The sequence below is a fragment of the Mya arenaria genome, chromosome 11, assembly GCF_026914265.1.
Source record: "Mya arenaria isolate MELC-2E11 chromosome 11, ASM2691426v1".
Taxonomy (NCBI): domain Eukaryota; kingdom Metazoa; phylum Mollusca; class Bivalvia; order Myida; family Myidae; genus Mya; species Mya arenaria.
The window spans coordinates 18,247,885-18,274,023 of NC_069132.1; the positions used below are offsets into that span (position 1 = coordinate 18,247,885).

Below are 26,139 nucleotides of genomic sequence, written 5' to 3' on the forward strand. Positions count from 1 at the left end.
ACCGTTGAGTTATTTCATAGTTTTTCTCTATACATGTTAAACAATACAACATTGATAACATATGGAAGTCCACTGAACGCTTTAAATTTTAGTGTGATATATTTGAAGCAAACACACAAAGATTTTCTTATCCTATAATCAAACAAGTTTAGATCAATGTTTAATACCCCTTAAAAAGATTTCTCTGCTAACAGTATTTGATCACGGCTCATTCTGACATTGCAGGATTTTTTGAGACATTTTTCCTACTGTTATATGAGCTGTTATCAGGTCTAGGAAACACAATTGAAGATTTTTAATTATATATATATGGATAGTTTTTAAATATTTAGCCTCAAATATATGTGTATTCTGTCTAAATCAGTCAACAATCAACTGCTGGGAGACTTCCAGTTTTGTGTCAGCATTCTTATTATTCTTCTTGAACTAAATTTTGTTCAGAGCAGAACTGGGAAAGGCATTCATTATATATTTCATTACATAGAAACATTTATACGGCAATGTGAAGCTGTGCACCATGCAGAGTTATAACTCTAGTGAACTTTTTTGTAAAGTTATCGCCCATTGTTCTTTTGTTAAACAGGATTTTTCTCTTCCCTTGTTGGGAATTATCTGATTTGGAAAAATGTGTAATTTTGACTAAATTTGGTATAACAATTTTGTCTAGGAATCAACAAGAAAGCTTTAAAAAATAAAACTGCAAAGATAAAAGAATGTAATAAAGTTGGTTTCTTGAAGAATGCTTCAATTCTTCCATTTTGGGATCAAATATTTTGGTGAAATTGGGGGATTTGTTCAGATTTTTTTATAGAAAAAGTATGTATTAGCATTTGGAATTAGGCCAATCATCTGTCCAAAATTGGTAAAAAAAAAACCCCACTGTTCAAACAACCTTCAAAGGCCAGGCCATTTCTATTAACACTGTAGTATGTGAAGTTAGAAAACAACATAGAATCTAGAAAAGCGATGTTCACTTCCACAAAACTTTGTAAAACAAAGTTATAACAAAGTTGGGGATTAAACAATAATTGTAACTTGAACAATTTAAAGACGACATTATCAAAAATTAAACTCTTGGTCATTTTTAGCTCTGCTGGCCAAAGGCCAGAAGAGCTTATGCGATGGTAATGTGTACGTAGTATGTGCGTCCGTGCGGTCGTGCGTCCGTGCGTCTGTAAACAATTGCTTGTGAACATGATACAGTCTTCAGTTTTGATTGTATCTCGATGAAACTTGTACAGTATCTAGATATCCATTAGAGCTCGGTTCCTTTCGAAAACCAGCCAGATCCGCCCATGCATGCCTAGATTATGGCCCTTGATAGTATAAAAAAAATGCTATTGTGTAAACAATTGGTTGTGAACACGATACAGTCTTCAGTTTTGATTATATCTTGATGAAACTTGTACAGTATCTAGATATCCATTAGAGCTTGGTTCCTTTCGAAAACCAGCAAGATCCGCCCATGAATGCCTAGATTATGGGCCATGAAAGTTTTAAAGAAATGCTTTCTATTTTTAGCCAGGTCTGCATGAGTGAATTCTATTTTTAGCCAAGTTTACATGTATATGTTAATTCAAGTCTACAGTTAAGGGAGACAATTTGCAAGTCTAGGATTTTGAGAGACAATTTGCTTTTTGCTTCTGCAGTTGATTTTGTGAATTACTCTGCCTTGTTCTTGTTGAAAGCCCAAAGGCCATTTTTTAGCTTTTTTAGGTTTGAAAATCTTTTTGTGTGTTCGTGCATCCATCTCAGCACAATTGATTATGAATGTTTGTTCAAATTGATAAATGTTGTCCTAGGATGCCCTTGACTTTGACCTTTTGACCAACTTTTTTTAACTTTTAAAACTACAGAAAATTTTACTATGAGTACAGTTTTGAAAGCATTTTTTTTTTTGTCAGATGACTTTTACTTGGTACATATTAAAATAGTTCATGCAACTAATCTGCTTACAATACTTTCTGGGCTCAGATGTTGAACATGCTACGTTTTCAGGTAACCCAAACACAAAACATAAACTATATGTCTGTTGCCTTTTACCCATACATACATGCTCTGGATTGATATGACCACAAAAGCCATGCCAGTAGAGCATAGGCCCTTTTGGGCCTCTTGTTTGAGTAGAGTTATCTTCCCTTGGACTTTGAATGTTCTTGAAAGAATTTGTACAAAGCATAACTTGGAAACTATTTGTTCTGTTGTTCCAGCTTGAAGCAGATAATCTTAGATTTATAATCTCATTCAATAAGATACCATTAAAGATTGCCATGTTTTTATTCAGCTGCTATATACAGTATGTGATCTTTACAAACAACACTGTCAACAGAGATAACTCTCTCACTTTATGAGACAGTATACTACACTATTGGTAGGATTTGAATGTTCACACTTGGGCATCTTTTTGCAACGAAATCTATTTCCCCTTATTTCGTACATGGAGTTTCTAGGAAGAAAGTTTACCTGTATCAATCGGAAATTACTGAAAGGACTTAAATGAAACTTTGAGCATTGATAGATGGTAATGTTAAGTTGTTCCCAGTGCTTTCTGGGGCACTTATTTCCACAGTAATCTTCTTTCTATATATTTTTTAAGGAAAACAGTTTACAATAAAAAAAAACACACTGCCCAGTTTTTCAATCAAAAATATCTTGAGAACATTTTTCTCTTTGGAAAACAACAACAAATAGTCTTGTTTGCTGTATATCTCCTCCACACATGAATGGAGTTTATTGAATTTGGTCACATTTGTGCTCATCAAGGTGACAGACTTAACCCATGTTGGAACCTTGCCAAGTCACTGTCTCAACTCTCGATCAAGGGATTAAAGCTTAAGGTCCCATGTTGGAATCTTGCTGGGTCACATTCACAACTCTCGATCAATGGATTAAAGCTTAAGGTCCCATGTTGGAATCTTGCTGGGTCACATTCACAACTCTCGATCAAGGGATTAAAGCTTAAGGTCCCATGTTGGAACCTTGCTGGGTCACATTCACAACTCTTGATCAAGGGATTAAAGCTTAAGGTCCCATGTTGGAATCTTGCTGGGTCACATTCACAACTCTTGATCAAGGGATTAAAGCTTAAGGTCCCATGTTGGAATCTTGCTGGGTCACATTCACAACTCTCGATCAAGGGATTAAAGCTTAAGGTCCCATGTTGGAATCTTGCTGGGTCACATTCACAACTCTTAATCAAGGGTTAAAGCTTAAGGTCCCATGTTGGAATCTGGCTGGGTCACATTCACAACTCTCGATCAAGGGTTAAAGCTTAAGGTCCCATGTTGGAATCTTGCTGGGTCACATTCACAACTCTCGATCAAGGGATTAAAGCTTAAGGTCCCATGTTGGAATCTTGCTGGGTCACATTCACAACTCTCGATCAAGGGATTAAAGCTTAAGGTCCCATGTTGGAATCTTGCTGGGTCACATTCACAACTCTCGATCAAGGCATTAAAGCTTAAGGTCCCATGTTGGAATCTGGCTGGGTCACATTCACAACTCTTGATCAAGGGTTAAAGCTTAAGGTCCCATGTTGGAATCTTGCTGAGTCACATTCACAACTCTCGATCAAGGGTTAAAGCTTAAGGTCCCATGTTGGAATCTTGCTGGGTCACATTCACAACTCTCGATCCAGGGTTAAAGCTTAAGGTCCCATGTTGGAACCTTGCTGGGTCACATTCACAACTCTCGATCAAGGGATTAAAGCTTAAGGCCCCGTGTTGGAATCTTGCTGGGTCACATTCACCACTCTTGATCAAGGGATTAAAGCTTAAGGTCCCATGTTGGAATCTTGCTGGGTCAAATTCACAACTCTTGATCAAGGGATTAAAGCTTAAGGTCCCATGTTGGAATCTGGCTGGGTCACATTCACAACTCTCGATCAAGGAAATAAAGCTTAAGGTCCCATGTTGGAATCTGGCTGGGTCACATTCACAACTCTCGATCAAGGGATTAAAGCTTAAGGTCCCATGTTGGAATCTTGCTGGGTCACATTCACAACTCTCAATCAAGGGTTAAAGCTTAAGGTCCCATGTTGGAATCTTGCTGGGTCACATTCACAACTCTCAATCAAGGATTAAAGCTTAAGGTCCCATGTTGGAATCTGGCTGGGTCACATTCACAACTCTCAATCAAGGGTTAAAGCTTAAGGTCCCATGTTGGAATCTTGCTGGGTCACATTCACAACTCTCGATCAAGGGATTAAAGCTTAAGGTCCCATGTTGGAATCTGTCTGGGTCACATTCACAACTCTCAATCAAGGGTTAAAGCTTAAGGTCCCATGTTGGAACCTTGCTGGGTCACATTCACAACTCTCGATCAAGGGAATAAAGCTTAAGGTCCCATGTTGGAATCTTGCTGGTACACATTCACAACTCTCAATCAAGGATTAAAGCTTAAGGTCCCATGTTGGAATCTTGCTGGGTCACATTCACAACTCTCGATCAAGGGATTAAAGCTTAAGGTCCCATGTTGGAATCTTGCTGGGTCACATTCACAACTCTCGATCAAGGGATTAAAGCTTAAGGTCCCATGTTGGAATCTGGCTAGGTCACATTCACAACTCTCAATCAAGGGTTAAAGCTTAAGGTCCCATGTTGGAATCTGGCTAGGTCACATTCACAACTCTTGATCAAGGGATTAAAGCTTAAGGTCCCATGTTGGAATCTGGCTAGGTCACATTCACAACTCTTGATCAAGGGATTAAAGCTTAAGGTCCCATGTTGGAATCTTGCTGGGTCACATTCACAACTCTCAATCAAGGGTTAAAGCTTAAGGTCCCATGTTGGAATCTGGCTGGGTCACATTCACAACTCTTGATCAAGGGATTAAAGCTTAAGGTCCCATGTTGGAATCTTGCTGGGTCACATTCACAACTCTTGATCAAGGGGTAAAAGCTTAAGGTCCCATGTTGGAATCTTGCTGGGTCACATTCACAACTCTCAATCAAGGGATTAAAGCTTAAGGTCCCATGTTGGAACCTTGCTGGGTCACATTCACAACTCTCAATCAAGGGATTAAAGCTTAAGGTCCCATGTTGGAATCTGGCTGGGTCACATTCACAACTCTTGATCAAGGGATTAAAGCTTAAGGTCCCATGTTGGAATCTGGCTGGGTCACATTCACAACCCTCAATCAAGGGATTAAAGCTTAAGGTCCCATGTTGGAATCTTGCTGGGTCACATTCACAACTCTCGATCAAGGGTTAAAGCTTAAGGTCCCATGTTGGAATCTGTCTGGGTCACATTCACAACTCTCAATCAAGGGATTAAAGCTTAAGGTCCCATGTTGGAATCTTGCTGGGTCACATTCACAACTCTCGATCAAGGAAATAAAGCTTAAGGTCCCATGTTGGAATCTTGCTGGGTCACATTCACAACTCTCGATCCAGGGTTAAAGCTTAAGGTCCCATGTTGGAACCTTGCTGGGTCACATTCACAACTCTCGATCAAGGGATTAAAGCTTAAGGTCCCATGTTGGAATCTGGCTGGGTCACATTCACAACTCTCGATCAAGGAAATAAAGCTTAAGGTCCCATGTTGGAATCTTGCTGGGTCACATTCACAACTCTCAATCAAGGGTTAAAGCTTAAGGTCCCATGTTGGAATCTGGCTGGGTCACATTCACAACTCTCGATCAAGGGTTAAAGCTTAAGGTCCCATGTTGGAATCTTGCTGGGTCACATTCACAACTCTCGATCAAGGGATTAAAGCTTAAGGTCCCATTTTGGAATCTTGCTGGGTCACATTCACAACTCTCGATCAAGGGATTAAAGCTTAAGGTCCCATGTTGGAATCTTGCTGGGTCACATTCACAACCCTCGATCAAGGCATTAAAGCTTAAGGTCCCATGTTGGAATCTTGCTGGGTCACATTCACAGCTCTTGATCAAGGGTTAAAGCTTAAGGTCCCATGTTGGAATCTTGCTGAGTCACATTCACAACTCTCAATCAAGGGATTAAAGCTTAAGGTCCCATGTTGGAATCTTGCTGGGTCACATTCACAACTCTCGATCAAGGGTTAAAGCTTAAGGTCCCATGTTGGAATCTTGCTGGGTCACATTCACAACTCTCGATCAAGGGTTAAAGCTTAAGGTCCCATGTTGGAATCTTGCTGGGTCACATTCACAACTCTCGATCCAGGGTTAAAGCTTAAGGTCCCATGTTGGAACCTTGCTGGGTCACATTCACAACTCTCGATCAAGGGATTAAAGCTTAAGGTCCCATGTTGGAACCTTGCTGGGTCACATTCACAACTCTTGATCAAGGGATTAAAGCTTAAGGTCCCATGTTGGAATCTTGCTGGGTCACATTCACAACTCTCAATCAAGGGATTAAAGCTTAAGGTCCTATGTTGGAATCTGGCTGGGTCACATTCACAACTCTCGATCAAGGAAATAAAGCTTAAGGTCCCATGTTGGAATCTGGCTGGGTCACATTCACAACTCTCGATCAAGGGATTAAAGCTTAAGGTCCCATGTTGGAATCTTGCTGGGTCACATTCACAACTCTCAATCAAGGGTTAAAGCTTAAGGTCCCATGTTGGAATCTTGCTGGGTCACATTCACAACTCTCAATCAAGGATTAAAGCTTAAGGTCCCATGTTGGAATCTTGCTGGGTCACATTCACAACTCTCAATCAAGGGTTAAAGCTTAAGGTCCCATGTTGGAATCTTGCTGGGTCACATTCACAACTCTCGATCAAGGGATTAAAGCTTAAGGTCCCATGTTGGAATCTTGCTGAGTCACATTCACAACTCTCAATCAAGGGTTAAAGCTTAAGGTCCCATGTTGGAATCTTGCTGGGTCACATTCACAACTCTCGATCAAGGGTTAAAGCTTAAGGTCCCATGTTGGAATCTTGCTGGGTCACATTCACAACTCTCGATCAAGGGTTAAAGCTTAAGGTCCCATGTTGGAATCTTGCTGGGTCACATTCACAACTCTCGATCCAGGGTTAAAGCTTAAGGTCCCATGTTGGAACCTTGCTGGGTCACATTCACAACTCTCGATCAAGGGATTAAAGCTTAAGGTCCCATGTTGGAACCTTGCTGGGTCACATTCACAACTCTTGATCAAGGGATTAAAGCTTAAGGTCCCATGTTGGAATCTTGCTGGGTCACATTCACAACTCTCAATCAAGGGATTAAAGCTTAAGGTCCTATGTTGGAATCTGGCTGGGTCACATTCACAACTCTCGATCAAGGAAATAAAGCTTAAGGTCCCATGTTGGAATCTGGCTGGGTCACATTCACAACTCTCGATCAAGGGATTAAAGCTTAAGGTCCCATGTTGGAATCTTGCTGGGTCACATTCACAACTCTCAATCAAGGGTTAAAGCTTAAGGTCCCATGTTGGAATCTTGCTGGGTCACATTCACAACTCTCAATCAAGGATTAAAGCTTAAGGTCCCATGTTGGAATCTTGCTGGGTCACATTCACAACTCTCAATCAAGGGTTAAAGCTTAAGGTCCCATGTTGGAATCTTGCTGGGTCACATTCACAACTCTCGATCAAGGGATTAAAGCTTAAGGTCCCATGTTGGAATCTGTCTGGGTCACATTCACAACTCTCAATCAAGGGTTAAAGCTTAAGGTCCCATGTTGGAACCTTGCTGGGTCACATTCACAACTCTCGATCAAGGGAATAAAGCTTAAGGTCCCATGTTGGAATCTTGCTGGGTCACATTCACAACTCTCAATCAAGGATTAAAGCTTAAGGTCCCATGTTGGAATCTTGCTGGGTCACATTCACAACTCTCGATCAAGGGATTAAAGCTTAAGGTCCCATGTTGGAATCTTGCTGGGTCACATTCACAACTCTTGATCAAGGGGTTAAAGCTTAAGGTCCCATGTTGGAATCTGGCTGGGTCACATTCACAACTCTTGATCAAGGGATTAAAGCTTAAGGTCCCATGTTGGAATCTGGCTGGGTCACATTCACAACCCTCAATCAAGGGATTAAAGCTTAAGGTCCCATGTTGGAATCTTGCTGGGTCACATTCACAACTCTCGATCAAGGGTTAAAGCTTAAGGTCCCATGTTGGAATCTTGCTGGGTCACATTCACAACTCTCAATCAAGGGATTAAAGCTTAAGGTCCCATGTTGGAATCTTGCTGGGTCACATTCACAACTCTCGATCAAGGAAATAAAGCTTAAGGTCCCATGTTGGAATCTTGCTGGGTCACATTCACAACTCTCGATCAAGGAAATAAAGCTTAAGGTCCCATGTTGGAATCTGGCTGGGTCACATTCACAACTCTCGATCAAGGGATTAAAGCTTAAGGTCCCATGTTGGAATCTTGCTGGGTCACATTCACAACTCTCGATCAAGGGATTAAAGCTTAAGGTCCCATGTTGGAATCTTGCTGGGTCACATTCACAACTCTCGATCAAGGGAATAAAGCTTAAGGTCCCATGTTGGAATCTTGCTGGGTCACATTCACAACTCTTGATCAAGGGAATAAAGCTTAAGGTCCCATGTTGGAATCTTGCTGGGTCACATTCACAACTCTTGATCAAGGGAATAAAGCTTAAGGTCCCATGTTGGAATCTGGCTGGGTCACATTCACAACTCTTGATCAAGGGATTAAAGCTTAAGGTCCCATGTTGGAATCTTGCTGGGGCACATTCACAACTCTTGATCAAGGGATTAAAGCTTAAGGTCCCATGTTGGAATCTTGCTGGGGCACATTCACAACTCTCGATCAAGGGGTTAAAGCTTAAGGTCCCATGTTGGAATCTTGCTGGGGCACATTCACAACTCTTAATGGTAAAGGGTTTGAGGTTGTTCCATGTTGGAAAAAGGTAAATTTCTGGGTGAAGTATTTGAGCCTTTGTTTGATGTCTGATTCATAATCTCATAAGACCAGTGACTGGGAACAATATTTTTCTTGAGAAAAATATACAGGATTTCCCCAAAAATTGGATGAGAAATTAGTATTACAAGCCATTTATACCTCAATTATAGTTCATTTATGTGTTGATATAACATTAAAAAAAATGTTTTGAAGTATTTGATTTAAAATCACATTTGAGAGCAAGAAAAAATGGTACCTTCATTCTTATCAATAACATTCCTTTGTGGTAGAGTCGCATCATATTGTGGTTAGGTAAAAAATAACAGGGAATTCGGTTGTTCAATTATTACAGTGTTTGAATCATCTTTACTCATAAATGAGGTCAATTCGATTTGTTTTTTAGGGACTAGGAGGAATCCTGAACAATTATACAACTATACGGTATTACCCCCAGCTGAGCTGTTGAAAAAGTGTCTTCTTATAGTTGTAAGCGGACAGTGCACGAGAATTTCGAGTAATCCCACTAGCTGTATTTGAAAGGCCATGATTATAATCTAATGTTTATCTTTTGGAAAAATATTTCTATTTATGAATCTGTATTTATTTATGCATTTGTTTGCTCACTAATATATATATGCAAGCCACTTATCATCGTATAAGTCCGATACAGTTACTCGTTTTTCTTCAAAAAGGTCCTCTTACAGACGTAAAAAATGTTTCGCTAGGACATCACCAATTTTATCCCCGGCTTCGCTAGTGTTCGTCCTAGCAAAACAGCTTCAAATGTCTGTAAGAGGACACTTTTGAAGAAACATAATTGATAGAGAAGCATTCAAAGATAAATGTAAACCAGTCCAAATCCTTATTGTACGGTAACTCTTTTTACAGTAAACATTCATATGGATGGTGAAAAATGGTGCAATTTATATATGCGATCACATTTCTTAATTGTATGGGAAATATCCCAAATTGCATCAGTTTTCAAGTCACCTATAGAAGTATAGATTTAATTATTATTGATTTATAGTGATGAAACTTGGGTGTATAGCGAGAATACAGGAAGACAAAAAGGATAAAAAAAGGTGCAAAAACCCCCTAGAATTTTGTATTGGTGTTCAGGACATAATACATTGCAAGTCTTATCACTATGGCTTGAACAATGGTTGTGTCATGCACCTTGATTACTTGAGACTTTATGCAAACAGTGGCTACCTTTCCTTAAAACCATCAATAACTTACAAAGAAGAAAACACACTGGTTCATTTTAACACTTTTAATTACAGCTTTCAGAAGAAAACGTTTAACACATTTTACAATACCGTTATCTTTAATTACCCCCCACCAAACTGAAGGCTTCAAATAAAATCAGCTTTTACTAACGAACAAACTTTTTTTTAGTGTTCAAGCTACTGCCTTCCCCAATTTGATCACAGGACCATTCACATTAAATCATTAAGAAGAGCTCTGACAACCAAAAATCCATTGAAAAGATAACAAAAAGTTAGAAACGAAAACAACAGACAAATTTCAATTTAGTCATTAATTGGTTTTATTGAGTGAGTTATTAAGAAGCTCTGACATGTGCATGTGGCTTTTATAAAAGCATTTGCACTGCATTTCGCACATTGCACTAAGAAAGTTTAGCAATTAGCACCCAACTAAGTATTTAACAAAGTGTATATACATATATTTTATAACATCGTGCCTGTTAGCGACACAAACTGTTAACAAAAGTGGAGAGCATGTAAAAACTGGGCACTTGAGCTTTTCAGCAAATGTAACTTGGACTACCTTTTCATTAAACATTCTATATTGCTGCTGCAATAAGATATAAAATGATTGATTCAAGTACAAAACACGTGACTTGATACAAAGCAGTTGTCTGCAGTGTGTTAAGTATTCAGCTTGAAATGCAATGGTTCAGCACGAATTTAGGATTTACATGTATCTATTGTGACATTTATTTGACTGATGATATTTTCATAAATGTCTCCACTCTGGTGCCCAATTTAGTTTGTTATGATTGACAATAATAATACACCTCCCACACATGGTTGGTTGCGTTGCTGCAGGGGCGGACAGTTGATGGATAACCACGTTGACAGCAGGTGTCACTCGTGTTCTTCTGTTTTATATGAGCCAAATCTGTGGTTTGACTATGGCCAAGAAACTGAACATGCAGAACAGTTGGTGCACCTTACACTTATCTCAATGACATTTCATGTTACTGAAACACTACCATAATCTAAATGTCATGTAGTTTCTATGCAAACCTTCTTCTTTATTTGTTGCAATGATTTGAAACATGAGGACTGTCTGTACCAAAGAAATGAAGATTGAACCAATGGCTCCCTTGACTGGCAATGAGGAAATTAAATAGCCTGAAAAGCAACATCTCTTTCTTCACAATAAATGGGTTTTTGAAATAATAATGAATTATCATGCTCTTTTCACTGCAGTGTTATTTTCACTGTTCATACTGTTATTTTCAGTGTGCACCCTGTTATTTTCACTGCTTTTTTAGATTTTGGTTTCCATGCTGCGTAGTATTTGCTATTCCGGGTTAAACTTTTTGAAATGACATCCCCAAAATGATGTGCCACTCGTGAAAAATAGCTTTCGGAGATCAGAATATTTTTTTTATAGCACTGAAATTAAGCAATCCTCTTTATAATTCACATTGTCTTTTTCTTTTGGCCCTAATTTCTGGAAACTCTTTGGTTTAACAGGCTTAAGTCCCCTGTCACATTTAGGCAAATGATTTGCTTATACTTGATTTCACTTTACAAAAAGTAGATTCTCAAGTAGATTCTCATGATTTTCTTTAATAGTAATAGTCTCTAAAGTCTCTAAAATAAGATAATTGAAGAAATTATACCGTAACAAAAATAGTCAGCTTAGCTCAATCCTGTTATAAGGGACCTAAGATGTTTCAAGAACTTTGAGTCTGTCTCTTGCATCAAGAACAGTACACTGGTTTATACCCTATTTTTACAGATTCTATATATATTTCTTATACTTTTAATGTTGGCAAAACCAGGACATTTGTTTTAGGATGCATAACCCATCAGCTCCCCTCAAGTTACTCATGTAGCTTACATGATGGACAGTTCTCTGACATTACATGTCTCCATACAATTATACTAGGAAATGTGTAAATTTTTCTTCATCCTAAAATTGATTGAAACCATTGTAATAATTTCTTGAGTGTTTAGGTATTTTTAGTTTTACTGGCCTCGAGCTTATGCGACAGCACAGTGACAGTCTTGTAAACCTGATTAAATTTTAAGATTTGATTGTATCCGAATGAAATTTTTGCAGTAGTTAGATACCTTAATCACCATGTATAGGATGGTAGCAGAGATAGGATGCAGGCAAAAAATAGGAGAAAATCAGGGGGACAAACTTAATACCACTATCACCATAGATAGGACGCATGGAAAAAATGTCAAAATCAGCAGTTACCATATATTTTATATCCATGAGAGCTCAATTCCTTTTTTAGCTCACCTGAGCACGAAGTGCTCAAGGTGAGCTATTGTGATTGCCCTATGTCCGTCGTCCGTTGTCGTCCCTCGTCAACAATTTGACTGTTAACACTCTAGAGGTCACAATTTGGGCACAATCTTAATGAAAGTTGGTCAGAATGTTACCCTCAATAAAATCTTGAAGGAGTTCGATATTGGGTCATCTGGGGTTAAAAACTAGGTCACCAGGTCAAATTAAATGGAAAGCTTGTTAACACTCTAGAGGTAACATTTATGACTGTATCTTCAGGAAACTTGGTCAGAATGTAAGTATTAATAATCCCTAGTCCAAGTTCGAATCTGGAACTTAGTCAGAATGTATATATTGATTAGCTCTAGGCCAAGTTCGAATCTGGGTCATGTGCGGTCAAAAACTAGGTCACCAGGTCAAATTTAAGGAAAAGCTTGTTAACACCCTAGAGGTCACATTTATAACTGTATCTTAATGAAAGTTGGTCAGAATGTTTATATTATTAATCTCTAAGTCAAGTTTAAATCTTGGTCATGTGCAGTCAAAACTAGGTCAAAAGGTCAGATCATAGGAAAAGTTTGTAAGCACTCTAGAGGTCACATTTATGACTGTATGTTAGGAAACTTAGTCAGAATGTATATATTGATAAGCTCTAGGCCAAGTTCGAATCTGGGACATGTGCGGTCAAAAACTAGGTCACCAGGTCAAATTTAAGGAAAAGCTTGTTAACACTATAGAGGTCACATTTATTACTGTATCTTCATGAAAGTTGGTCAGAATGTTTACATGTGTATATAAATAATCTCTAAGCCAAGGGTAAATCTGGGACAAGTGCGGTCAAAAACTAGGTCACTAGGTCAAATCATAGGAAAAGCTTGTTAGCACTCTAGAGGTCACATTTATGACTGTATGTTCATGAAACTTAGTTGGAATGTTTATATTGATAAGCTCTAGACCAAGTTCGAATCTGGATCATGTGCGGTCAAAAACTAGGTCACAATGTCAAATTGAAGGAAAAGCTTGTTAACAATCTAGAGGTCACATTTATGACTTTATGTTCATGAAACTTAGTCAGAATGTTTATATGGATTAGCTCTAGGCAAAGTTCGAATCTGGGTAAATCTGGGTCAAGTACGGTCAAAAACTAGGTCACCAGGTCAAATAATAGGAAAAGCATGTTAACACTCTAGCGGCCACATTGATGACCATATGTTCATGAAACTTGATCAGAATTTTATTCTTGATGAACTTTAGGTAGAGTTTGAAACTGCTTTATCAGAGGTCAAAAAACAGGACACTAGGTCAAATCATAGAAAAAAAAATTGTAAACACTGTAGAGGTTACATTCTCTCTTTGATCACCATGAAACTATGTCAGAATGTTTGTGTTTATGAAGTCTATATGTCAAGTTTGTAACTGGGTAGCCTGAGTTTAAAAACTAGGTCACAAAGTCATATCATAGAAAACATTGTTAAAAAACTGTTGAGGCCATAGTTCTACTTTATCTCTATGAAACCTGGTCAGAATGTACTTATTACAGCAAGGTAATTGAATTGGATCAGGTGAGCGTTACAGGGCCTTCAGGGCCCTCTTGTATTAAAAACCAGCCAGATCCACCCATGCATAACTGCATTATTGAAGTCAAGTGAAAAATTGTGTTTAGAGATACAACCTATTTTCCTATTTTTACTTTACCTTGCCACTGTTAAAGATGTGAATATTACAGATTAAGAGAGACATACTGTACTCAGAGAGTGCAGTTGATTTTCTCCCTTGCCTTTGTTAAAGAGGGTTGATTGATTTTTAATGAGTACTCTATTTATAACCCTATGTATACTTTACTTACATAGTACTTAACTACTGACTTAGATTAAATGACAGTTCTTTCTAAAACTAGCCACATCTGCCCATGCAAGACAAGATTATGGCCCTTGAAGTTGTCAAAATTGCTATAATACGGATTGTGAACACAATAGAGCCGCTATTTCTTTTCTGATATGCACCAAAATAGCATAGCTGTTTAATATTGAAAACCAGCCAGATCGGTCCTCCCATGCATGACTGGATTATGGCCCATTGAAAATGTCAAAGAGCATGAATTATAGTAGTAGTTATATAGCAGTAGTTAGATTTTTATTTAATAATCACAGTTCCTTTCAAAAACTCTATTTTAGCTAATTGAAGAGTTATTCTCCTTCGTTTCTTTCTCTTGTTGAGAGCATTACTGGAAAACTACTACTGGATGGAATTTAATTGAACTTCATACAATGGTAAAGCACAAAGAGAGGTAGCACAGTGTACAAGAACCATAACTCTTTCCACAGCATTGTCAATTTAAGGTGGGATTTCTAAATAGTTGACAATTCACTGTCATGAAATCACATCACCATTACATGAATTTGTTTCAAAGCAGTATGAGGGGGTATAAGTACCTCCTGTGATAGCTCTAGTTAAACCTAATATACTGGTAATTTGTATTACTTTGCGTTGAGAAGTACAATAAGGAAACATCTTCAGGCTGTGCGACATTATTGTACTTCACTGTCACAGTACAGGAAGTTAAACACTTTACGATCCTGGTGGAGGGTCATACATTGTAAGGACATTCTTACTTGGTTATCTTGAAAAAATCGTGGACTTCCAAGTAATTTTAGGATGTATCTTTTGATCAGGTAGTCTTTTAGATAATTACATTAGTTAGTATTTATGGAAGATGTTTTATCATATATTTACCATGTTTTACGTCAGCAGCTACTAGATGGTGACGCAGGTTGTGATGTTTCTATACATGTATACAGAAAATTGATATCTAAAGTAAAAAGATAAATCATTAAAAAAACTACAGTATGACCATTGGGAAATTATAACAAAAGGTTTCCTGTTCATCAATTATTTACCTTATAGGCATTTCATCTCACTAATATCACAAACTGTTTGTTATGATATATATTGGACATTATTTTTATATGAAAAAAATATTATAGCATTGGAAAATGGTGTTGTCACTGGTAGGGTCTTGAAGAAATGTAACTGTTGGATTATTTAGATTAATTATTGTTTTACAAAATGTAGCAAATGATAATATTATGATCTCAATTTAATAAACTATGGATTTACTTTTCTAGATTGAATAGAATTTTGATAACTTTCATAATTCACAAGGTAAAAGAAATTAGCCAGTGAGCATAATGAGGGTTTAGAGACTTGGTGGGAAAAGGCCATTGTAACTGACAGTAAAGATTTGAACATTTTACAGGAAATGGTAGATATTGAAATTGAATTAATGTAATAGAAGATATATAACTGCCAACTATGTAAAGTTTGTAAATATATTATACTCATATAAGTTTTAATCTAAAGAATTGTATGACAGTCTTAAGCATTTAATGCTTTGAAGGCAGATGTTGGTCTCCATTAGGGCAGAAGTGTGCCAATGTAGGTCTCCATGAGGGCAGATAGGTGCAAATGTTGGTCTCCATGAAGGCAGAAGAGTTCCAATCTTGTTGTCCATGAGGGCAGAAGGGTGCCAATGTTGGTCTCCATGAGTGCAGAAGGGTGCCAATGTTGGTCTCCATGAGGGCAGATAGGTGCAAATGTTGGTCTCCATGAGGGCAGATAGGTGCAAATGTTGGTCTCCATGAGGGCAGATAGGTGCAAATGTTGGTCTCCATGAGGGCAGATAGGTGCAAATGTTGGTCTCCATGAAGACAGAAGAGTGCCAATCATGTTGTCCATGAGGGTAGAAGGGTGCCAATGTAGGTCTCCTTGAGGGCAGATATGCAAATGCTGGTCTCCATGAAGGCAGAAGAGTGCCAATCTTGTTGTCCATGAGGGCAGAAGGATGCCAATGTAGGTCTCCTTGAGGACAGATATGTGCCAATGTTGGTCTCCATGAGGGCAGAATGGTGCCAATGTTGGTCTCCATGAGGGCAGAAGGGTGCCAATGTTGGTCTCCATGAGGGCAGAATGGTGCCAATGCTGGTCTCCATGAGGGCAGAATGGTGCCAATGTTGGTCTCCATTTGGGCAGAATGGTGCCAATGTTGGTCTCCATGAGTGCAGAAGAGTGCCAATGTTGGTCTCCATGAGTGCAGAAGGTTGCCAATGTTGGTCTCCATGAGGGCAGAAGGGTGCCAATGTTGGTCTCCATGAGGGCAGAAGGGTGCCAATGTTGGTCTCCATGAGGGCAGAAGGTTGCCAATGTTGGTCTCCATGAGGGCAGAAGGATTTCAGTGTTGGTCTCCATGAGGGCAGAAGGTTGCCAATGTTGGTCTCCATGAGGGCAGAAGGATTTCAGTGTTGGTCTCCATGAGGGCAGAAGGGTGCAAATGTTGGTCTCCATGAGGGCAGAAGGGTGCCAATGTTGGTCTCCATGAGGGCAGAAGGGTGCCAATGTTGGTCTCCATGAGTGCAGAAGGGTGCCAATGTTGGTCTCCATGAGGGCAGAAGGGTGCCACTGTTGGTCTCCATGAGTGTAGAAGGGTGCCAATGTTGGTCTCCATGAGTGCAGAAGGGTGCCAATGTTGGTCTCCATGAGTGCAGAAGGGTGCCAATGTTGGTCTCCATGAGGGCAGAAGGGTGCCAATGTTGGTCTCCATGAGGGCAGAAGGGTGCCAATGTTGGTCTCCATGAGGGCAGAAGGGTGCCAATGTTGGTCTCCATGAGTACAGAAGGTTGCCAATGTTGGTCTCCATGAGGGCATAAGGTTGCCAATGTTGGTGGGTGGCAATGTTGGTCTCCATGAGGGCAGAAGGGTGCCAATGTTGGTCTCCATGAGTGCAGAAGGTTGCCAATGTTGGTCTCCATGAGGGCAGAATGGTGCCAATGTTGGTCACCATGAGGACAGAAGGGTGCCAATATTGGTCTCCATGAGGGCAGAAGGGTGCCAATGTTGGTCTCCATGAGGGCAGAAGGGTGCCAATGTTGGTCTCCATGAGGGCAGAAGGTTGCCGATGTTGGTCACCATGGGGGCAGAAGGGTGCCAATGTTGGTCTCCATGAGGACAGAAGGGTGCCAATGTTGGTCTCCATGAGGGCAGAAGGGTGCCAATGTTGGTCTCCATGAGTACAGAAGGTTGCCAATGTTGGTCACCATGAGGGCAGAAGGGTGCCAATGTTGGTCTCCATGAGGACAGAAGGGTGCCAATGTTGGTCTCCATGAGGGCAGAAGGGTGCCAATGTTGGTCTCCATGAGTACAGAAGGTTGCCAATGTTGGTGGGTGGCAATGTTGGTCTCCATGAGGGCAGAAGGGTGCCAATGTTGGTCTCCATGAGTGCAGAAGGTTGCCAATGTTGGTCTCCATGAGGGCAGAATGGTGCCAATGTTGGTCACCATGAGGGCAGAAGGGTGCCAATCTTGGTCTCCATGAGGGCAGAATGGTGCCAATGTTGGTGTCGATGAGGGCAGAATGATGCCAATGTTGGTCACCATGAGGGCAAAAGGTTGCCAATGTTGGTCTCCATGAGGGCAGAAGGTTGCCAATGTTGGTCACCATGGGGGCAGAAGGGTGCCAATATTGGTCTCCATGAGGGCAGAAGGGTGCCAATGTTGGTCTCCATGAGGGCAGAAGGGTGCCAATGTTGGTCTCCATGAGGGCAGAAGGTTGCCGATGTTGGTCACCATGGGGGCAGAAGGGTGCCAATGTTGGTCTCCATGAGGGCAGAAGGGTGCCAATGTTGGTCTCCATGAGGGCAGAAGGGTGCCAATCTTGGTCTCCATGGATGCAGAAGGTTGCTACAAAAACATTTTGAGCTAAAACCTTAATTTTAAAGATATATTTTTTTTATGATAAAACCATAGTTTTTAGCAATTCTTTTCATTTGGCCTATTTATCTTCTGTGGTCAGGGTCACACCTGGCCAATTGATATAATTAACCCCATTATCATTCTTACTCCTGCACAAGTATTATAGATACTCAAAAATGCACCTGAACATTATGAACAGTTTTCAATAAACACACTTGTCACAGAGGATAAAGATTATGTGTCACATATACTTTCATGTGTTTGAAATACACACTTCATTTTGTACCCAGACTTCTGACTAGAATTCTGAAGTAAGTGGTTATTTGACTTTGTAGGTGTCATTATTGCAGATTTATTATTTAATAATAAAATATCATATGTGGATGGTTTTGATAACATTACAGTGCCTTCACACCCCTGTTTGTAGATTGTTATGTTCATGGACTAATTATTGGTTTTGTTGCTGTTTCTTGCTGAAAAGGTGTTTTTTAGTTATAAACAACTTGTTGCTATAAATGGATGTAGTTGTAGCACTTGTCACATTTTTAGATTAATGAGATGTGTTGGATACAATTTGCCTGACCTGGGTTTGTTCCAGCAGAGATCATAGAAACGTTTAAGAGAGCAGAAGTATTTAACATGGACCGATTTATCTTTCAGTGAAAACAGAACTGTTTTGAAGCCAGACTGCCAGATGGATTTATATTAGAGGTCGGTGAGTTTCTTTATAGTTTTGTAACTGCATTAGAATTATCTATCTATCAGATCTAGAAATGGATTGTATGCATTAACGAAGTCTGTCACTGTCATCATTAAAACAGTGTGTGTACCCTCAACACTTGTGCTTCAATTATGGACTAAAGACAATCCCTTGATAACACTTTCATTGATAAACTTTCATTATCATTGTTCATCTAAGTATTTTTATAAGTACCTATAAGCCAATATGTCTCTGAGATATTTGTTTCTGTGGCATGTATAATATTATGATGAAACATCATTTGTTTTTCTGGACTGTTATGAAAATATTCTTAGTTAAAAAAAATCTTTTGAAAGTGAAAGAAGATTTTACCTACAATTAAATATATTAAATGTATTTTCCTTGATTGATATCATTACAACTTCATTATTACAGTAATGTAATTTGGCTGGTGTAAAAGTGATATCCATGTGCAACTCTCATTGTAATTTCAATGAAATTTCAAGAGCAATAATTTAGAATCTGTTTTTGAGTAAATGTCGGAGAAAGAAATCATGAATAGAATGATTAAAGGATTTAGCTTTCACTATACTTCTTAAACTTCTGTGCTCTTGTTACAACATTAATCAATTTTAAAAAAACTTTGAGGTGTATGAAATAGTAAAAGATTTAACAAGTTCTTTTGACTACAAGAATATAGAAATGAGCTTCGCTTATATGAATTCAATTTTTGTAAGTTTGTTTAAATGAGAAGTTATTCCTGCATTTGAATGAAAAAATATTTGGATTATTTCACATTTCATGGACAGTCAATTATATAGTGAATTATATGTGTAACAGGGCTTCCTAAAAGTTTGGAACCTCAATCGGTCTGGACCCGGCGACACAGTATATTAAAATTCCTGTTTTTTTCTACTGACAGCCATTTTGGACCGAAAAAACAACAACAATTTTCGGACCGATTTTTTAGCCATTTTCTGTAACTGCAACCAGTCCGGCAAAGTCAAAATCGGTCCAGACCAGCAAATTGCCGGTTTTTAGAAGCCCTGATGTGTATTCCTCAGAAGGATTGTTTGTTGTAGGGATGGTTAAGTTGATGGAATGGGCAGTAGACGCTCCCCATACGTCAGGTCAACTCGTCATGTCGGCCTAGGTGAGGGAGAGCCTCCTCACAGGGAGTCACTTACTGCAAGGGTAAGGGCTTACTTAAAAGTTACTATAACATAGTGGGTTGTCCTTGAACGTATCAAAAAGTTGAGGTTAATGAAACCAATTAGATCACATGATAATATTGTATACCTATACTTGTTTTCCAAACGAGTGTAGTAGCTTTCTTTAAAAGTTTTTATAAAAGATAGATTATTTGCTATACATTTTTAACTCTCTTAAACATTTTTGCAGGGCAGTTCACCTGGACAAGTGTACGGAGGGATGGTTCATTCCCTGAATCCTGACGATGTGTCCAGGGAGCGACTAAGTCGGCTTAGCCTTGACCTGACGAGGACGAGACTTGGCATTTACTTGGGGGACCACAGGAGTCTATCCGACTCCGAACTAAACTCGTCCAGCATGACCAGTGAGTTCATGGAACTACCTAAAAGTCTGTCAGACAGATACACACCTCCATTATACCACATGGACCAGAATGACTTATATTTAGACCTGAAACAGACCAGTAAACCACATTCCCCACCGAGTGTTCAGCAGCGGTTGTTCTCTGACCTTCCCCAGATAGAGTTGAGCAACATTGAGGTGATAGTGGATGAGGTAGAGCGGGAGAGGACGGAGGATGGTTACCTTGAGGGGTACACAGAGTACACTGGTGACAGGTACCAAGAACCAGAAGGCTCTAGTGAGTGGCTTCAGATGACCAGCCTGGAGCCCCACCCCCACATGTTACTAAGCCCCCGGAGCAGCAATGGTAGTATCTCTAGTTATAGATCCAGCAATGCTGACTCTGCCATTGAGATGTTAACCCCGGATGAAGAGCTTCCAGACAGCAGCAGCCCTCTCAATGACTCCGGTGCTACCTCCACTGACTTCAAACTCTGGGACTGTAAAGAGCAATCAAAGTCTCATGATCTCAACACTCCATCCATTTGTTCATCTACATTAGCTCAAAGTGAAAAACACTCTTTCATACCGGTCAATGCAATGTTAAGTCCATCTGCACAAATAACAGCTCACTCATGTTCAACTTCTACGCCTGAAATCAAATCTAGTCTTCATTCAAAACCAAACTATGCTTTTATATCAAGTGTGTCAGTCTCCAACAAGACTTCAAGTAGAGGGAGACAACCACTGGAGAATAAAGGTGAATTTGTGAACTACTCAAACCGTCCCACTGATATTGGGATTAATGAATCAAAACCTGATAGTGTAGCCTGCTGTCATGTTCACCAAAAGTTACCCCATCAGAGTAACTCGTGTGAGGGGGAGGGGCCGGACCCTGCACAAACACAGTGGGGACACGGCATGCGGAGTATCCAGAGTGAGCCCACCATAATACCGCCTGCTGTTGTGGTCAGTGACTTCAGCAGCCGTCCGGCCCTTAACAAGTGCTCCCAGACTTCTGAGGAAGACTTCACAGCTGGTTACCATGGCAACCTACTGATGAGCCCCGTTGGTTACCAGCGTAGCCTGTCAAACAGCTCGATCAGCTCCGAGTCGAGCCTCTCTATCATGTCAGACTCCTCCCAGGACCTTGATGATTCAGACTTTCCTATCAGGCTCAGGAGAAAGGTGAGAGTTACATGCTACTTGTTGCTCATTTTCTTGTTTACAGGGATGAAACTTAATTTTGAATTCCAGGAAATGTTTTACAGGAAAAATAGTGTTTTTATGGTTATATTTTCTTCTATAGTCTAAATGGAGTAACATTTTCCCTCAACTTAAAACATGTAGGAGTATCACAGTTTACCATTTCAGGAAGTCTAATTGAATATATGTGAGATAACTGTAGACATCTAATGTCAACATAAGACATGTAAAGCCACTTGACCTCACTATAGAGATTTCTTGTGAAAGAAACCAACCCCATTGACCCCTTTAAAACTAAGTTTTTGTTTCCATGTTACATTGATGTATGTTCTGAATGTTTCCAGACATGTGGTTGCAATATTTTCTGAATGTTTCCGGACATGTGGTTGACATATTTTCTGAATGTTTCCGGACATGTGGTTGACATATTTTCTGAATGTTTCCGGACATGTGGTTGACATATTTTCTGAATGTCCTGGACATGTGGTTGACATATTTTCGGAATGTATCCGGACATGTGGTTGACATATTTTCTGAATGTTTCCGGACATGTGGTTGACATATTTTCTGAATGTTTCCGGACATGTGGTTGACATATTTTCTGAATGTCCTGGACATGTGGTTGACATATTTTCTGAATGTTTCCGGACATGTGGTTGACATATTTTCTGAATGTTTCAGGACATGTGGTTGACATATTTTTCTAAATGTTTCCAGACTTGTGGTTTACATATTTTTATGAATATTCCCAGACTTGTGGTTCAATGCATGCATCAATATTTTCTTGATCTACTTTTGAATACTAAAATATTATATCCACAATAGTAATTGTATAGGTAAGTTGAAGGCCATTGGATGAGAATGTGTGACTCTTGTTACAGATTATAGGACAAAGATGCACACGCAAGTCACTCCACTACATTATTCTCAGTGTTAGAAAAGTATTATATTACCATCCTAATTGGCCACATCAAATGTAACCGGTATTTATTTTTTTCCTTCTATTACTGGCTTCTTCTGTTAACTATATAAAACCTCTGAAACAGATATTTTTACCTCAATTTTGCTACTTAAATTTTTTGATACTCTTTGCTATAAATTCTGGTATACCACTGGAGTTAACCGTGTATATATATCATTGATTATTTCTTTTGCATTTATTTTAAGTTCCACTTTGAGCATGGTTAAAAAAGGTAAAACTTAGTTTTATTCGAACTGTTTTGGCTTCTATGCTTTCACAACTGTAATCATTCATTGACACTCCAACTAAACACCACACTTAAAGAGAGGGTCATGGGTTTAGTCTTGTAATGATAAAAAACCCAGCAATTTCTATTACTAAACTAAGATTAGATAAAGCAAGAATCCTTCAAAAACAAGCTACATGGCCTTTGAAATGTCAGGAATTTGATATTAATCCACATCTGTATGATGTATTGGAGGAGAAACTTTATTTGTGTTGTTGACCTTAACCCATTGTTTCTCTCTTTATCTTCAAACACCTAATTGGTGTACGGTTGTAAATGAGTTGTAAATGCCATGTTCACCACATTTGAAATACAATCTGTGACGTAGGTATTGTGAACTCTAGCCAACGGCCTAAATCTAGGGCATTAGTAACTTAAGTCCTTTATAGGCATTTAAGGCTTCACTCTTGTAATCAACCCACACAGTTGACAGCAGTCTGTGTTTAATTGTCTGCATGTGGAAAATCAGCGTTTTTTATTTGGCAAATGGACCAACTTGATGTTTATTATAGTTTCACCTTTCAAATGTAGACACTTGGTTGCCATGGGCGGCCTTGACCCAGAAATGATTTGTAAGCCGATGGATCAAAGTCATAACCTGTCAAACGAAGATTTAATGTTAAAATGGTAATATTGGGCATTTATCCAGTGGGTTGCATCAATTGCATAAATTGTTATCTGGTTTTGCTTCCTCACATATTATTTTGTAAGCTTGTCTGGTTTACGAAAAAAAAGTTTGGAGTATTGTAATAGCCCTGTTACATGCTGGCATGGGAGTTGCCTTATAAATAGTGAAAAAAACTTATATCTTGTCCTTAACTCAAAAACGCTGAAATGAAACTTTGTTTACATGTTGCCTTAAACTATACACTCATCCAAAGCAAGCAGTCTGTACGAAATTTCGTCGGACCTCGGCTCCTGCCAGTAATAAATGGCGAGGTCCGGCAATCGCATGTATATTGTAGGCCCGCGTGTCCGGCAACAATTTTAGGGAAAAATCTGTTGTTTATTAATTATGTGTCAAAGGTGTTTCTTGTTAATTTAATTAACTAACCTATGTTTACAACATAAATTCAGGGCTTTCAATTGACTCGGGTTTTGACGCACAGAAATTGTAAATGACCCGGAATTGACGCATCATTAATTTGTGCAATGCGTCAGTTTTAACCCGGGATAATTTCAGTGCAAGAGTCGGTATCATTTGAAAGGAGCAGCAAGGCAAGCTCTAAATGTTTGTTTAATCAATTAAAGTCAAAAGCAATTAACTGCCGAAGTGACAAGTGATTATCAATCTGGAATCTGACCGTTACCAACTCAAACTAATGACGTAATTATAAACTCCGCCCATTATGCAAATTAACGGATATCTTCGGCTTTTTCGCTAAGTACGATGGTTTGAAAAACAACAATGCTAAAATATATTTTGTATTTTTATATCTTGTCTTATATGAAATTAATGAAATTTGTGTTCGTTCTTAATGTGTAACAGAAAGGAATAAAGATTTTTCGTAGCACATGATCTAAAAAGCGGGGGAAACAGGTGCACGCTTACTTCCTGTCAATTTTAATGAAAGTGAAAGAAGAACTGCGTAAATCGTTGTCAGTGTATAGTTCTATAACAAAAGAGTTTTATTGTAATGTGATTAATGAAAAATAAAAAACAATGACTATGTTACAATATTGAGATAGGGACGTTGAATGTTTTTGTTTACTTTAGGAAAAAATATGAAAAACTTGAAAGTGAAACCGAAAGTACAAATATGTTGTTGCAACTATAAAACAATCGATGGTGCATATGAGTCTGACAAGGATGCATAGGGTTACATAACGAGTAATACATGCATAATTCCTGTTTCACTCAACATGAAATAAATAATACGTTCATATGAGTAAGAACATATGTTTCCAAGTTTTGACTCTTGGAATTTGTTTACCACCCAAGAGACTGAGAAGGAAATAAGACAACAAGGTATTCTATAAAGATTATATTTCTTTTTCCTTGAATTTTTACTAGAATTGAAAGTGGATTAATACCGCTGATCGTTATAGAAAATAGATTTTGTATTTTTTATTTATGTTTCGGAAGCTTTTAAACCAAGTATAGATAATCATTACCTTGCAATGCCATCTTATGACATATATAACTATTATTTATGAAGAACGACCAAGAATTTAGAAATAAAACGGACAATGACTCTTAAAGATCTGATTTTGACTCTTGAAAATCAGACCTCATTCATCAGAGGTTTGATAATGATAAATCTAACAGTATGGTACCAAACATCATCACTCTGGTTTTATATTACGAGAATGACTAAAATGTACATAAAATTTTCGGACCTGCAAAAACTGGTCCGGTCCTGCAATGCAGACAGTATTGCAGGACCTCGTGTCCTGCAATATGATAATGACTTTCGTACAGACTGAGCAAGACTTTTAACTCTTACTTTTATATTTATTGAGTAATACCCCTCCTTTGACTGAAACATCAATAACAGGCTAGCATTGTCCTTCGCTCTGTAGCATTCCTGTAGAAAGCCATATAAGTTAAAACAGATTATGATGCTGGTCCTATATAAACATTTACATTTTCAACAAGCTGATCACACTTCATTATTTAAAGATGGTTGGTCTTTTCCATATTGTTGCTTATTTGCAACACAATGACATTCCTGAAACCACAAGGAATATACGGTACTCATTTTAGAAAGTCATTATTAGCTTGCCCTTTTTTCAAAGTGTCCAGGCATTGTCATTGACCCATAGTGATATTGTGCTGCCGATTATATTATCCATCATCATGCAAAACTTTAAACTTGGCCATAGGTCAAAAACATTTCCAGATATCCTCATGAGAGTATATGTGTTACCAATGACAATACATAACTAAGTAATTTATAATTGTCTAATTATGTCCCTTTATCACTGAGAAGGAAAGGAGTGAATGCCACTGTGCCGGTGCTCTGGTTGAGCAGCCAACTGTGAATTAAGGTTTTGTCACTGAACTAAATGCGTATCAAGGTAGGATTATACATTTGATATTTATTTGAGAAATCAACTATAAGTCAAGTGTCATTGTTGAAGTTTTTATTGTTTGCTTAATACATATCTTTTGTTATTCAGACTTTTCTGATAACACTACCAAAACTGGTCAGTTGAAGATTTATTTGTTCATAAAACTTGAAATATTATTGTCGACTTATCAGTTTCCTTTAGAATAGAATGAAATCTTAAGTATGCTTCAGGTTTTATAGTCTTTCTTTCAATGTTAATAACAAAATCCAGCCTGTTTTTAAGCTTTATTGCTTTGTGTGCAAAAATTTGATATTGGCTGATTTTTCGTAACACATGTATCTGTTTTTTTTAATGTTATATGAATCGCACCAGACAC

General features: G+C 38.6%; 1 protein-coding gene across 4 annotated transcripts in view; it reads left to right on the forward strand.

The window, feature by feature from the left end:
* LOC128207889 (inositol-trisphosphate 3-kinase C-like) overlaps positions 1–26,139 on the forward strand; it is a 52,720-nt gene that overhangs the window by 4,833 nt on the left and 21,748 nt on the right. Inside the window, exons 1-4 of one of the 4 annotated variants that reach the window (XM_052911074.1) lie at positions 14,832–14,969; positions 18,702–18,756; positions 19,824–19,935; positions 20,143–21,483. In XM_052911074.1, coding sequence (XP_052767034.1) covers positions 19,843–19,935; positions 20,143–21,483 — 1,434 coding nt within the window. In that variant the 5' untranslated portion in view covers positions 14,832–14,969; positions 18,702–18,756; positions 19,824–19,842. Of the gene's footprint in view, positions 1–14,831; positions 14,970–18,701; positions 18,757–19,823; positions 19,936–20,142; positions 21,484–26,139 lie in introns of those variants that run through there. The other 3 variants (XM_052911073.1, XM_052911071.1, XM_052911072.1) reach the window with 3 other exon arrangements.